At 44.9% G+C, this 13,338-nt stretch overlaps 1 protein-coding gene across 3 annotated transcripts in view; it reads right to left on the bottom strand.

Moving 5' to 3' along the window:
* The window catches only part of Sfxn1 (sideroflexin 1), a 37,251-nt gene that overhangs the window by 4,040 nt on the left and 19,873 nt on the right, over positions 1 to 13,338 (bottom strand). For all 3 annotated transcript variants that reach the window (XM_027409887.2, XM_027409885.1, XM_027409886.2), the window contains exons 5-8: positions 12,360 to 12,435; positions 11,750 to 11,835; positions 10,787 to 10,914; positions 8,482 to 8,531 (exon numbers count right to left, since the gene is read on the bottom strand). In XM_027409887.2, coding sequence (XP_027265688.1) covers positions 8,482 to 8,531; positions 10,787 to 10,914; positions 11,750 to 11,835; positions 12,360 to 12,435 — 340 coding nt within the window. The remainder of the gene's footprint in view (positions 1 to 8,481; positions 8,532 to 10,786; positions 10,915 to 11,749; positions 11,836 to 12,359; positions 12,436 to 13,338) is intronic.

Genomic DNA, 13,338 nt, shown 5'->3' with positions numbered 1-13,338 from the left:
CACAGAGGCCATGCTGGGGGGGGGGCTTAACCTAAAACACTGAAAGAGGAAGCTGCTGTCACGTGCCACTTAACGACGGGATATGTTCTGAAAATGCATCCTTGGGCCAGGCTGTCTGAGTACCCACTAGAGTACATTCTAAATTCAGCTCACTGGGCTATATCATTTCAATACATATACTCCTCCACCTCTACACAAGTAACTGGCTGGGCTGTTTGATGAGGGAGACTGCTGGTGGCCATGTCAGAGGAGATACAGTCAGCAATGGAGCCCAGTGGACATCAAAGCGACACTGGGTACATCCTGGAGAGGCAAAGCCCTGGGAGGATTGTCTCCAGGATACCCTGCTTCAGCTGTGCTTCCTCCTGCTTGCTGCTGCCGTGTTCCTGCTGTATTTGGCATGGTGTGAATACTACATGAAAGGATCCCACTGTAGCCAGGACACTGTGAGTGTTTCTTGGGAAAATCCCACTCCTTGCTGGGCAGTTTACTTGCAGATCGTAATGAAGATGATTCTTATAAGAGCGATGACGATTAGTTAGATCTGTGACTTAACTGGACTTTCTGAGTTAACCTAAGATACAGATGGTTAGGACAGTTAATAAAGATGATTAGGGACATGGTTTGGGCTATTCTGACAATTGTTCCAGTAAGAGATACAAAAAGAAAAAAAAAAAGAGGCAAAAATAGGCTAAAGGTCACCTTCTCTTTTGTTGGATGTGAGATTGTTAGAATACAGAAAATAAGAATGAGGAAGTTTTATGTCTTATAGACCCATGAATTCTGCCTGTGGAAAGACAGGCTGATGATTAAAGAAAGCAATTATGTTCCTACACCCAGGGTTAGGTCTGAGTTCCTTGGTCATGTAACTTACAGAATTAATCACAGGCCCCAGTATGCACCTCGAAAAAAACAAGACTGTGCAAGGAAATTAAATGACCTTATTGTGCTAAGAAAATAGATGGTTAGCTGACTGCTTGTTTCAGGTTTCTTTATAGGATAAAAATTTGCTACATTGAAACCGCAAACTACTGCTTGCCAGTACAGAAGGAACTGGCTGAACTACAGGTGGCTTGTTTAAAACTCTGTTAATCAGTTATAAAAGAACCATTGTTGTGACTACAATGTGATTTCTTCCTGTGTAAAGATTTTAATTTATTTTTGGAAAGTATGTAACTTGTGGCTACAGGGTAATCTTCTTTTGTGTAGAAATTTTTGTCTTAGGAGGTATAAAAAGGATAAGAGAAAAATAAGGAAAGATGTCAAAGAAAACATCAGGGGAGATGCAGAGGAGAGCATTGGGGAGATGAGGAGAGCATTGGGGAGATGAGGAGAGCATAGGGAGATGAGGAGAGCATGGGGAGATGAGGAGAGCATGGGGAGATGGGGAGGAGAGCATGGGGAGATGGGGAGGAGAGCATGGGGAGATGGGGAGGAGAGCATGGGGAGATGAGAGGAGAGCATGGGGAGATGAGAGGAGAGCATGGGGAGATGAGGAGGAGAGCATGGGGAGATGAGAGGAGAGCAAGGGGAGATGAGGAGGCGAGCATGGGGGAGATGAGGAGGCGAGCATGGGGGAGATGAGGAGAGCATGGGGAGATGAGGAGAGCATGGGGAGATGAGGAGAGCATGGGGAGATGAGAGGAGAACAACTGGGAAAGAGAAGGAAAGCTAGAAGGACAGGACAGAATGAACAGAGCAGGAATGGCAGACAAGAGAAAAATGAAATGAAGAATTAAGCGTGCGCCCTCAAAGTTTACCATGTGTGTATGCTGTTGCTCCAACTCCATGCCTCCTCTTCATTACCTGGCCTGCTTTAGGGCTGGTCTCTTGGTAGGAGATGATAAATAATTCTCACCCAAGATCCTTCTGGACATGAGACATCGAGGGTGTGCACAGCCTTAGGGGTGGGACATCGGGCTAACTGTCGAGTGAGCTGGTTCAGGTAGATGAACTTGAGCCTGTAATACTGGACCCCTCCTCTCTATTGGCCTGTCTTTCTAAGTATACAGGGGCAGACGGATCCAACAGAGTGCACTTGGGTGTCACCTCAGGATGGACACACACAAGTTAAAGGCTAGATTTGGCTGAGGGTTCTTCATAATGTCAAGGACTCTGGAGAAATCCGACTTGCTTCGAAATCCAACCCGTCATCAGCCTCATTCCTGACATCTTCACCACCCTATCCTGTCCATTCCTCAGAGAGAATTTGGTCAGAGGCCAAGAAATGGGTGAACTGAGGATGTCTGATCTTTCACTACTTATACACAAACCCCTCAGGGTAGGGACAGGTCATGCTTAACAAACTGTGAAAAAAGGAGGTACATTACACAGAAACTCCAGATGAAATAAAAATAACACCCTAAGTTTAGAAGATATGTATCTTCAGACTCACGTGGCTTGCGATACATGGTGACTTGGATATGTATCTCAATGTTAATATGAGTCTCAATTCTTTTCTCCTAATGGCTCCCTTTCCATGGACTTTACTGGCACACAATCAACTATACATCTTAATGTGTACAAAGTAATTTGTGACCTATATGTGCAGCTGTGATGCTGTCCTCACAATAAAAACAATGAGCCCGTCTTTTATCTTAAGTGCTTTCCATGTTCCTTGAGCCCTTTTGGGATTCTGCTCCTTTCCAGACCTCTGTCCTCTGCCAAAGTTGCAGCTCTGGTTTCATTCACTATGTATTAGCTAATGTTTCCTAGGTTTTGAGTTTGCTTTTTTTTTGTGCAGTCTCGTGTAGCCCAGGCTAGCCTAAGCAAACTTACTATAGAATCAAGAATGACCTTGAACTCCTGACCCTCCTATCTCCACCTCCCAATTGTTGGCATTACAGGCAGGTCCTACCCAGGTCTGGATCTCAGGTTATATACAGTATCTACTTTTTTTTTTTTTTTTTTTGTGCTGTTACTTTGGGAATTAACTGCTTTTCATTGACAAGGTAAGTATTCCATTGAATGGGCTGAAACCCTTTCTGGTTGACTTTGGGGTTGTTTCCACTTTGATGCTAATGCAAACAAAGATGTGATTATCTTTTATGGATATTTGCTTCCAGTTCTTTTAGGAAAATACTTAGAAATGGCTGGCTTACACTGTAGCATATGTTTGTATAAGTGACTGAAGTATCTTCCAAAGTGGCTGTATCATTTTACAAACACACCAGTAGGTTGTGAGAGTTCCAGGTCCTACCCAGACTGGTCAACACTTGTTATTATCAAATTTTAACTGTAGCCAGTCCAACAGGTGTTTAACAGCAGCTCGTGTGGTTTTAATTTTAATTTCTCCAATGACTACGAGATCCCACGCCCTTTCTGTGTTCTATTTGCCTATTTTTCCACTGTCATTTTCTTGTAGGGGGTTTTAAGTTCTTCGCAAATTCTTGATGCATTTTCTTACCAAAATGGCTTTGCTGCTTGTCTCACCTAGTCAGTTTCTTGCCTTTCATTCTCTGTCTAGTTTTTGAAAGACAGAATTTAAAAATATTTTGAATTTTTTTCTTTAGTCTTGTATTCAAGAAATCTTTGCTCAAACTGTGTTCAATAATACTTTCTTTTTATACTTGTGTTTTTAGATTTAGATTTCATAAACCATGGAGAGTTAATTTGTATAGAGGGTAGAATCAATTCTCTACATGCAACCCAACCACCCACAAACCCTTGACAAGCCACTCTGTTCTCACTGCGCTTCTACAGAGAACGTGCTGCCGGCTGGTCCTCTGCGAGTCTACACCACCTACAGCTCCTCTGCTTTCTCTGTTGCCCCAAGATGAAATCACCTTGTGCTGTGGCCACTGACTCTGAGCCTCAGTCTTTCATCCTGAGAGCAAGGCTCATGCCCTGCTTCTGTGACTCCAGTACTGAACACTGCTTATCACAGGCATCCAGCAAAGGGCTCAAGAGTACATACTGTCTATGAATAAATGAAGAATGTCATATTCATGTCCATTAGCAAACAACCCCGGATGGCTACCAAGTACACACTGCAGTCTGTTATTAGAGAAACAGGAAAGATCCAGAATTAAAAGTCCCAAGACTAAGGACCTTAATCTATTAGTTTTATTCCCAATGAAAGTGCAGGCAGCTTGAAGAATATGAGGCCTATTTTTCAAGACAACTGTTCAAGGACGCACTGTATTTTAGGCAGTGAACTTTTGGTTAGCTGTAGGGACTTTCATGAGTCACCTGCCCATAGTGTGTTTTCCCAGCCCTCCATTTGGAAAAAGATAAGATGTGGGGGAGGATGAGTCATGCTCAATGTTCCCCAAGTGCCGCTGTTTAAAAGCTGAGAATGTTCAATTGGTTTCATGTTTGTAAGGAGTTGGGTTATCACAGAAAAATCTGCATTTCCAAAAGTGATGAGAAAACACTTCAAGTTCCAAATAAGAACACTGATATATTCTTCCCCAGTGTATGTTTGAATAATGGTCATACTATCGTAATGATATATTATTTATGATCTATTAAAGCTTGACTGAGGATTCAGAAAGCAAAGTCAGCCACAAGCCATGGAAGCCAGGCACACATCTTTAATCCCGACAGCCAGAAGCTAGTAGGTGGTGGCACACACCTTTAATCCTAGGACTCAGAATTAAGAGGTAGACAGATTTCTGTGAGTCCAAGGTCACCCAGATCTACACAAGAGTGAATCAGTCTAAGAGAGAATTATAGCTCACACCTTTAATCCCAACATTAGGAAAGTATATAAGACAGAAGCAAGGTCTCAGTAAGAGGCATTTGTTTTACAGTCACTAAGGAGAGGCAGCAGTTTGAGACTTGGTGGAGAGCTCATGCATGGATTAGCTCTTTCAGCCTGAGCTAGAGGTGAGAGCCAGTGGCTGCCTGCTTTGATTTACTGACCTTCAGCTTGAAGCTTGATCCCAATATCAGTCTCTCGGTCATTTATTTTTTGTGTTACACACTATCAAACAAGCCCCAAGTGCAAAGATAACATAGAAGTAGTACTTGACCCTTGAGCTTGGGAGTGTGAGTACATACGGGTCCTTCAAGAACACTTAGCCTTGACTCTTCCAAAGTAACATGCTCCTTGAAATGGGAAGGGATGCAGCGATGCAGCAGTTACAACCGGAGTCCCTGCAGCTAGGGAGGCTCTAGGAATGAGCCTGAACTATTCTGGCCATGTCTTCCCACCTCGCCACCAGGATTCCAAAGCCAGTGGCCGCTTTGGGGGTTTTATGGAGGGCTTCTGAGTGAAGAGAAAGTGAAGTGGCATTCTTCCAAATTGGAAGTGAGCCATGCTGCAAACTATAAATTAAGATGGGTAGAAAGCAGTGAGGAGTCAGTGGGTGAAGATGCTTGCGGTGTAAGCCTGACAACCTGAGGTCAACCCCAGGCACTGACAGAAAGATGGAAAGAGAAGCAACTCCAAAAAGTTGTCCTCTGACCTCCACATGTTTGCTATGGCACATGTGTTCCCTCCCCGATATATACACATACACAACAATAATAGATTTTTAAAAATTAGAATACGGTGGGGTAGCCCATGAAATGTATGTCTTTTTAAGTATGTAGAAGCCTAGGACAACGTGGCCACGGTGGCCAGAATGCTTGTTTCATCTAGTCTCTTTCATGTAAGAAAATGCCAGGATGTACACACAGGAATTTCCACCTATCACAGCTGGAAAAATGGACAATATGGCTAACGAGGCCCTCTGTCCAGTATCTGCCATGGTGAGATGGAAGTTATCATAGTAACCATTCCAACACCGAGACCCCAGGAGTTCAAAGGCATGGGAATTAGAATACTAAGGAACTGACTTCATGTCTCAGGCTCCCCCCATGGCCATTTGTCTTCCACCAACGAGATGCAAACTTTCTTATAGAACTGATGTACTTCCAAGCCATGATCAAGATGCAGTTAGAGTATACCCTGTGTCCACAGGCTGGAGCCAGGCTCTTCTGAATGACGTCCTTCCTAAAATGATGACATTCTCAGCTCCTGCGCCACCATCAAGCTGCACTGTGTACTAAGTCTGCACTGTTTGTGGAATCTTCCACTTAATATGTTTGGACTGTGGGTGACCCTACATAATGGAAACCAGGGGTTTATAGCTAACTGAGTGTGGGATTATACCAGGAAAGCTTGCGTGGAGTGAGGCTGCTACTGAAGGTGGACTGCAAACTGTTTCCATGGTTACCTACAAAATCTTGAAGACCATGATCTGTGGGTCAAAGAACTAATATTTACTATTCTTTTTTTTTGCAAAAGCTGTTACTTTTATGCCAGAAAATGAACACAGAAGATGACAATATTCAAGACTAGAAATCTAGCCTCACTTAAATAAAAATAGACTTATTTTATTATTTTTAATTATGTGTGTGAGTGCTTCTGTGTGTGTCTGTGTACGGGTATATGTACTTGAGTACAGATGCCCCAGGATGTCAGAAGAGGGCACTGCATCTCCCGGAGCTGGAGTTACAGAATGTGGGTGCTTGGGAGAGGGATGTGGGCCCCTAGAAAGAACAGAGGATCCTCTTAACCAGCAAGCCACCTCCCCAGCCCTGGTCTTACTTTTAAAGGCCAGTACCACTGGTTTTTGTCAGGAGGGGATCATTATCTAATATGTTCTTCAATTCTCTTATTTTCAGTTATCTATGCCAGGGCCTTAAGAGAGGACCAAGCAGGTGAAAAGGCTGATGGGCCAATCTATGCCCTGAGTGCTGATCATAAAGATCTGGTGCTTCCCCAGCACCAGAGCTGGCCGACAACAGCTCAGGACACTAACTCAGTGTCTGCTGTGTGGGTCCCTCTGAAGGAGGGAAGGTCCCTCCCTGCCCCACTGTTTCTAAGACCTACATCCCTGAGCTCAATTCATGTTGTAGGTTTTCTCCCCCAGGGTCTGAATCTGTTCCCATAAGTCAAGCAGAGGCTGGCAGAAGAGGGTACATGGGTTTGTTTTCAGATTATTCAAAAGCCACAGAGATTGCTGTTGGCAAACTGCATATGATCATAGGGTCTCCACAATTTCTGTCTATAAACTGCTCGTTTATACACAGAAGTCTTGAGTCAGTTATATATAAACTATCAAAGGTGACATTTCCTAAACTTTGTACTAGAAGAAGTCTTCAGTAAAATCTTTTCATGTAGCTCCAAAATAACAAGAAATTGCAGTAGGTTAAATGTCAAGAAAGGACGCAATTTCATTGTGTTCTAGGTGCGGCCTCCCCTTACCGAAGAGCCCACGGTTGCCTGGAACCTTGGACGGTACGAAGCCTGGCATGTACTCTGCTCTGCTTATACACACCTCCCTATGACCATGCTTAACATAAATCAGAGACACTTAGGAACTGACAATCACTGATAACACAATTACTAGTTATAAGAATTATTACTATACAGTATAATGAAACTGCCAGCATCACTACCTGCCCTTTGGGGCCATTATTACATGAAATAAGGGATACTTAGAAACAGGTACTAGGAAACTGTGACAGCTGACATGATAAGTGAGGTGACTGCTGAGTCACTAACAGGCCGATAATGGGAACAGCGTGGACACTCTGGACAAAGGCTGACTCACAATCTAGAGAGGAGGGAGAGCACGGTTCAGAAAGGCTCACAACTGAAAACATATGTGTTGCTGGTGTATGGGATTTTCCATTTAACATTTGTGGACTGTGGGTGACCCTCGGTAACCAAGACCTAAGAGACAGACTGCCATGCCGATAGGTTTGTGGCTTCAATATCAGCTTCTGTTTTTGCCTTTTGCTAACTTGTGGCTGAGACTCTTAGAAGCCTCCATCGTGAGGTCTTGGGATTTCCTCTGACAATGCTCCAAGAACAGAGACGTTTTGTCACTACACAGTGACTCCAATGCACATTGCCACGTTAGAGTGACAGACCTTGGATGTTTCAGAAAGTAGAGCTTGGGGTTTTTACTTCTCTATGTCCTCAGGAGTTCTGAGGGCATGGCCAAGTGTTCCTGTCCCTTACGGGGCCCAGTGAGGTGCTCACACTGTTTATTTGCAGTGTATTTTCTTGGATTATACAGTGTGTATGACACATCCACTCAGCATTTGGCTTTCCTTTTCCTACCGGGGCCCACATGGAGCACACGGACCTATGAGTCCACACGGAGCACACAGACAGCACACCCATTGTCTCACCATAACAGAAGTCTTCATGTACAAAATATCTGAGAGTGGAGAGATAGATGTTTTCAGAGACATCTTCATATTTACAGAAGTGTCCGAGGGAAACTGACCTTCAGGTTGTCACTCACTAAGGTGAAGTAGGAAGAGCAGTGAAAAGGATTCACAGGCAGGTGTGGTGGCCCACACCTTTAACCCCAGCACTCTGGCAGGCAGAGGCAGGTGGGTCTCTGTGAGTTCAAGGCCAGCCTGGTCTCCATAGTGAGTTCCAGGGCAATGAGGACTCTGTAGAGAAACCCTGTCTCAAAAAAGAAAGAAAAAGAAAGAGAAGGACTCACGAAATTACAGGAGAATGGGTCTTACCTTCAGAAAGGCTTTCTTTTCCAACGTGTTCATGATAAATGGAGGGATGGCTGTAAGAAAAACAGGGTCACTTAAATCTTTACCCAACACCTGTTTTCAGCTGAGTTTCCCTAAGAAGCTGCATCACTTTTAGGCTATTTCTACACTGGCAGAGCGAAAGACTCAAACCAAAGCAAATGTCGGACTGAAGCTGGGTGGAAACTGGGGCGCAACACTGTTTCCAGGCAGTCTGGAAATCAGGGCTCAGATGCTGGGGGCTCCATAGCCTTCTCTTTGGAGTGACAAGCATGCTGGTCCCTAGATACCTTCACAGACCACACTGGCCTCCAACTAGAGTATAGACGGGTCCCCTCGGGCCAATCAGATAACGCTGATCTCCCCCAGTTAGTGAAATGCAGCATGATCACTGCTCTCAGCATCTACAGGAGACTGGGTCCAGGACTCTGGGGCTTACAAAGTGCATGGATGTCCAGCCTTCAGAGTTGGCGTCATCTCTAGGTGAAATGTAGCTAATAATACAGCAAATAGGCACACCATGTTGTGGAGGGAATACCAAAGAAAGCCTGAAGGTGTTTAATACACGTCTTCCTTTTGGTGCTGGTTGGCTCTGGATGCCGAGCTGTGCACACACAGCGTCAACTGCAGGATGAATGGCCCTCAGCTTTCCTTTATGTACCTTTCCTCAACTTTTGTTGCTCATTCAAGCTGGCCCGCTCACAGCATCATGAGACAATGGCCAACAGCAGCTGACAGATATGCTTCATTTGAGAGCACCTTGTATGTAATAGCCAAGTGCTGTTTACACGCAGCTTAGGTAAAGAAGTTCAAGAACATGAATTCCTGGTTTCTTTCTTCGTTTTCCCTACAAAGAATGCTGTCACTCAGGGCCCTTTGAGTTCTGAGTGTCTAAGAGCCTTCTCTAGGCTCCCTGAGCGGCCCGATGAGTAGATAGGAGATTCTCAAAGGGTCCTAATATGACACAGATGTTCTCTCTGCTCATGCTGACCCCACACTATATAAATAATGGAGTAGCTGCCAGATGCATATTTCCTAATAGCCGTCCTAGCATTACCACTGTCCCATGTTCCAGAGGGACCGTCAGGACAAAGTTCCTGTCTCCATGGACTTGGAGTCATCTTAAGATTTACAGCCCACCCCGCTGCTCTCTCTCTCATCAACTGTACTGCATTACTCTGGTCCAACTAGCCGTGGCCTGCTGCCTATGGTCCCAAGGAAGCCCTGAGCTGTCTCCACTCACCACGGCTGCACCCCTTAATCTAGTCTCACAGAGCACCCGTATCACAAATTCCCATGTCCAAAACTCTTCATGGTGCTCTATTCCACAGACTAAAAGAGCTTAGGATGCCCAAGTAGCCTTTGAGGCCCCTTAAAATCCTTTCTGCCTCTCCTCCTTTGCAGAGTGCCTCCCTCACAAAAGGATGCTCCTGCCCCTCTGCTGATGCCCACTCCACGTCAGATTCAGCCCTGCTAAGGAGGCCCTCCCATCCTTATCCCTACCCACCCCCTTGCCTGGCATCTTCCATCCCCAGCATTCCCTCCCGTTAGCTTGCATTACCATCTCACACACAGGCTAAGCATCCCTAACCAAAAAACCTCAGCTCTACAGTCTGCAGAGATGGCTCAGCAGTTAAGAGCACTGGCTGCTTTTCCAGGGGACCGGAGTTCAATTCCCAGCACCCACATGGCAGCTCACAACTACCTGTAATCCGTCTCAAACTGATTTGACACCCTCATACAGACATAAATGCAGGAAAACACCAATGCACATAAAACAAAAATAAATAAATCATAAAAAAACCATCTCAGCTCTGAAATGTTCCGAGATCAGAAACTTGTTGAGAACCAAATGATGTCCCAAGTGAAACTGTCACCTCTCTCAGCACACACGCGTGAGCCAGGATATATACCTACCATACGCAACGTTTGCTGCATGTACGAAATTATTAGCAATATTGCACGAAATTACTTTCAGGCCACGTGTACAAAATGTATACAAATCATAAATAAACTTCAAATTTAACTTCGGGCCTCCTGAGAAGTAGCTCATTTTATATTTATGTAAATATTCTAAAATCCAAACAATCCTAAACCTGGGACGCTTCTGAAAGCCCCAAGCATTAGGGTAGAGGATGCCCCTTTTGTAGCACGTAGTAACTACTTGTTCAGCTGCAGGCTCCACCGTCAGAAGGTAGTTTTCACAAAGGGGAGTGCCGTTTGCCGTTTTGTTTACCGATACATAAAGGCTTGGCATGAACCACACGGCAGGACCTCCAAGCTCACTCACCCATGCCGGGGGCTGCCATGAGGATCCTGGAGATGACCACCTGTGTGATGGCTTGCTTGGCAGCGTTGGTCGATTCTCCCAAGCGGGTGCCATTTTCATCAGTGACAGGAATGCCGACTTTGAGTTCCCTGAAGGGCAGAACACACGCAGAGGGGTTCACAGATGGCTCCAGGCAGCATCCTGAAGGAGGACTCTGTTGAGAAAGACCAAGTGCCTCCTTCATCCACTTTCCCACTCAAGTGTCATTTCTGGCACTGATACGTCTATTTTTAAATACCACGCACAGTTTCAATCCTCCTGTCATGGACAAGGGAAAATAGCAGAGGACTCTTTCAGAAGGATGTACCTTTCCCTAATGATAAGATTTGAGGGGTGGATATGGTAGCTCAAGGGCAAGGTTAATTTCTGTGCTCATGCACAAACCTGAACAACCTTCTAGATCAGAAACACATACAGTACATGGTGTTATTGAGTATTCCACGTATAGACAGTAATCGAACATAGCCTTGCTGGATGCTCATTAGCTACACACAATTCCTAACTCCAGGAGCCCAACTCCTGAAACTGCCCTGTTCTTTCGTTATCTGTCCAAAGTGCTTATTCTTTCTTCTCCTCCTTTAATTTCTGTCAGTTCTAAAAAATATTTTTAAAGATAGATATTAAAATCACTTTAAGCCCCATGAGAAAATTCCAAGGGAAAAACCAAGAAGCTCTTGGCTTCCTCCATCTCCGGTCTCAATCTTACTGAATTTTTTTTCTGTGTAGATAGATGACGTAGGCCAGAGATACACCTTTGAAGTAGAAGACTGTGCATTCTAAGCTGTAGGACCCTGATGGGCTTGCCCTTACCATCCCACCCTACAGTATGTTTAAGCAAACCTCAGATTTTATATAATTTCATCTACACCACGATAACTCCCCTATCAGGCACAAGTCCCCAGCTCATATATGTGCTCATCTTACCTTTGCCTCATTAGCGGGATATTAATGCAGTTAGCAGCAGCTACCGCAGCAAAGGGAACAAAACGTCCTATCAGTGGTGAGACACGCTGTGGAAAAGATAATTCCAGAAGAAGCATCATCTCATTGAATGGAAATTCTTACGTCTTCTAAAAATACTGCAGCCCTGGCCGCACAGAGCCAGGCCCAGGGGTCTGAAACTTGTTGCTTAGAGGTATTTCTGAATCTCTGGTGAGGACATACTGAGACAATGCACCCATCTAAGACACTTGGATAGCTTAGTTCATGTGGCTGGAAGCCACATGTCCCAGAACTTTGATTTCAAAGCCAGCTCTTCTACCTTTTCAAGGCACCCCCCTCCCCAAATTTCAGGAGAGTCTTTTAGAGAGAGGCATTTAGAACTTAATGCGTAGAGCCAGGAAGAGACCAGCTTGGCTGATGCTATTAGTTACAACCCTTCTCCAAGCCACTAGAAGATAAAATTAAAATATGCAGCCAAAGATGGCTACAAGAAAGCCAAAAGGCTGCAGCTCTTTCGAGAAGTGACAGAGGCACCCAGAGTGACAGGTGAGAACAGGCTAAGATGCTCTGCCGTGGAGGTAAAACTAATTACCTTGGTTAAGGCATTGAGTCCCAGGGCTGTCGCTACAGCACCGGTTGTTGCAGACACATAAGCCGTACCCAGCTCACTGAAAACAACAAAGACAGCACGTAAAATGATGGGTGTATGACAGGGATCACGAGCATATGATCTGAAGAAACTGAGGAGGCAGAAGTGTATTGCAATGGAGAGTCTGCAGGGTAACTCTGAGATCACTCCATCAGTGTAGGAATCCAGAGGGAAAGCAAACACATCCCTAAGATGGGCTACTACTCCAGACAGACAGACAGACAGACAGACAGACAGACAGACAGGAGTGGAGCTGTGAGTGTGTAGAGAGCTCAGACAGAGGAAAGGCTCAGGACTAAGTGTTTGGGTCACATTTGTACAAGTCAAAAGCAAAGTGCAACAGGACAATCTTAGAAGGTTATTTCACTGTATAAAAACAGTCCAGCTGAGCTGGAGCCACCACTGGGGGATGGGGTTTGCAGTTTCCACGTCCTGTGCTCCATTTGATAACAGCAGAATACTGGGCATCAAAGGCCATTTTCAAAGATAAACAGGAAAATGACTTCTGCTCAAGTGTTGTGCAAATTATATCTATAGTCTTAGTTAATCTCAGCTTGACAAATGTACATACACACACACATTATATGTCTCTCTATACACACATAATACAATATATATACAATTTACTCACACACGCGCGCGCGCGCACACACACACACACACACACACACACACACACACACACACACACTCTAAAACAGGAGACAAGTTCATAAGTTCATTGCTTTCTTTGGACTCCAGCAATGAGGTGCTTTCATAGTAAAGTTACTACAAAGGCCATACCACTGTGTAAGCCCCTTCTGCTTTGAGGCTGGTGGCTTTGCCTCACGCAGGCAGCCCTGAGGGGAGTTATTCAACAGAGGACAGGCCTGAGGGCTGCCTGGCAGGCATTCTGCAGCACCTCCCCTCCCCGGGATATAAG

The sequence above is a fragment of the Cricetulus griseus genome, chromosome 3, assembly GCF_003668045.3.
Source record: "Cricetulus griseus strain 17A/GY chromosome 3, alternate assembly CriGri-PICRH-1.0, whole genome shotgun sequence".
Classification (NCBI taxonomy): domain Eukaryota; kingdom Metazoa; phylum Chordata; class Mammalia; order Rodentia; family Cricetidae; genus Cricetulus; species Cricetulus griseus.
The sequence above is the reverse complement of the archived record's forward strand: the minus strand, read 5'-3'. Positions and strand labels throughout refer to the sequence as shown.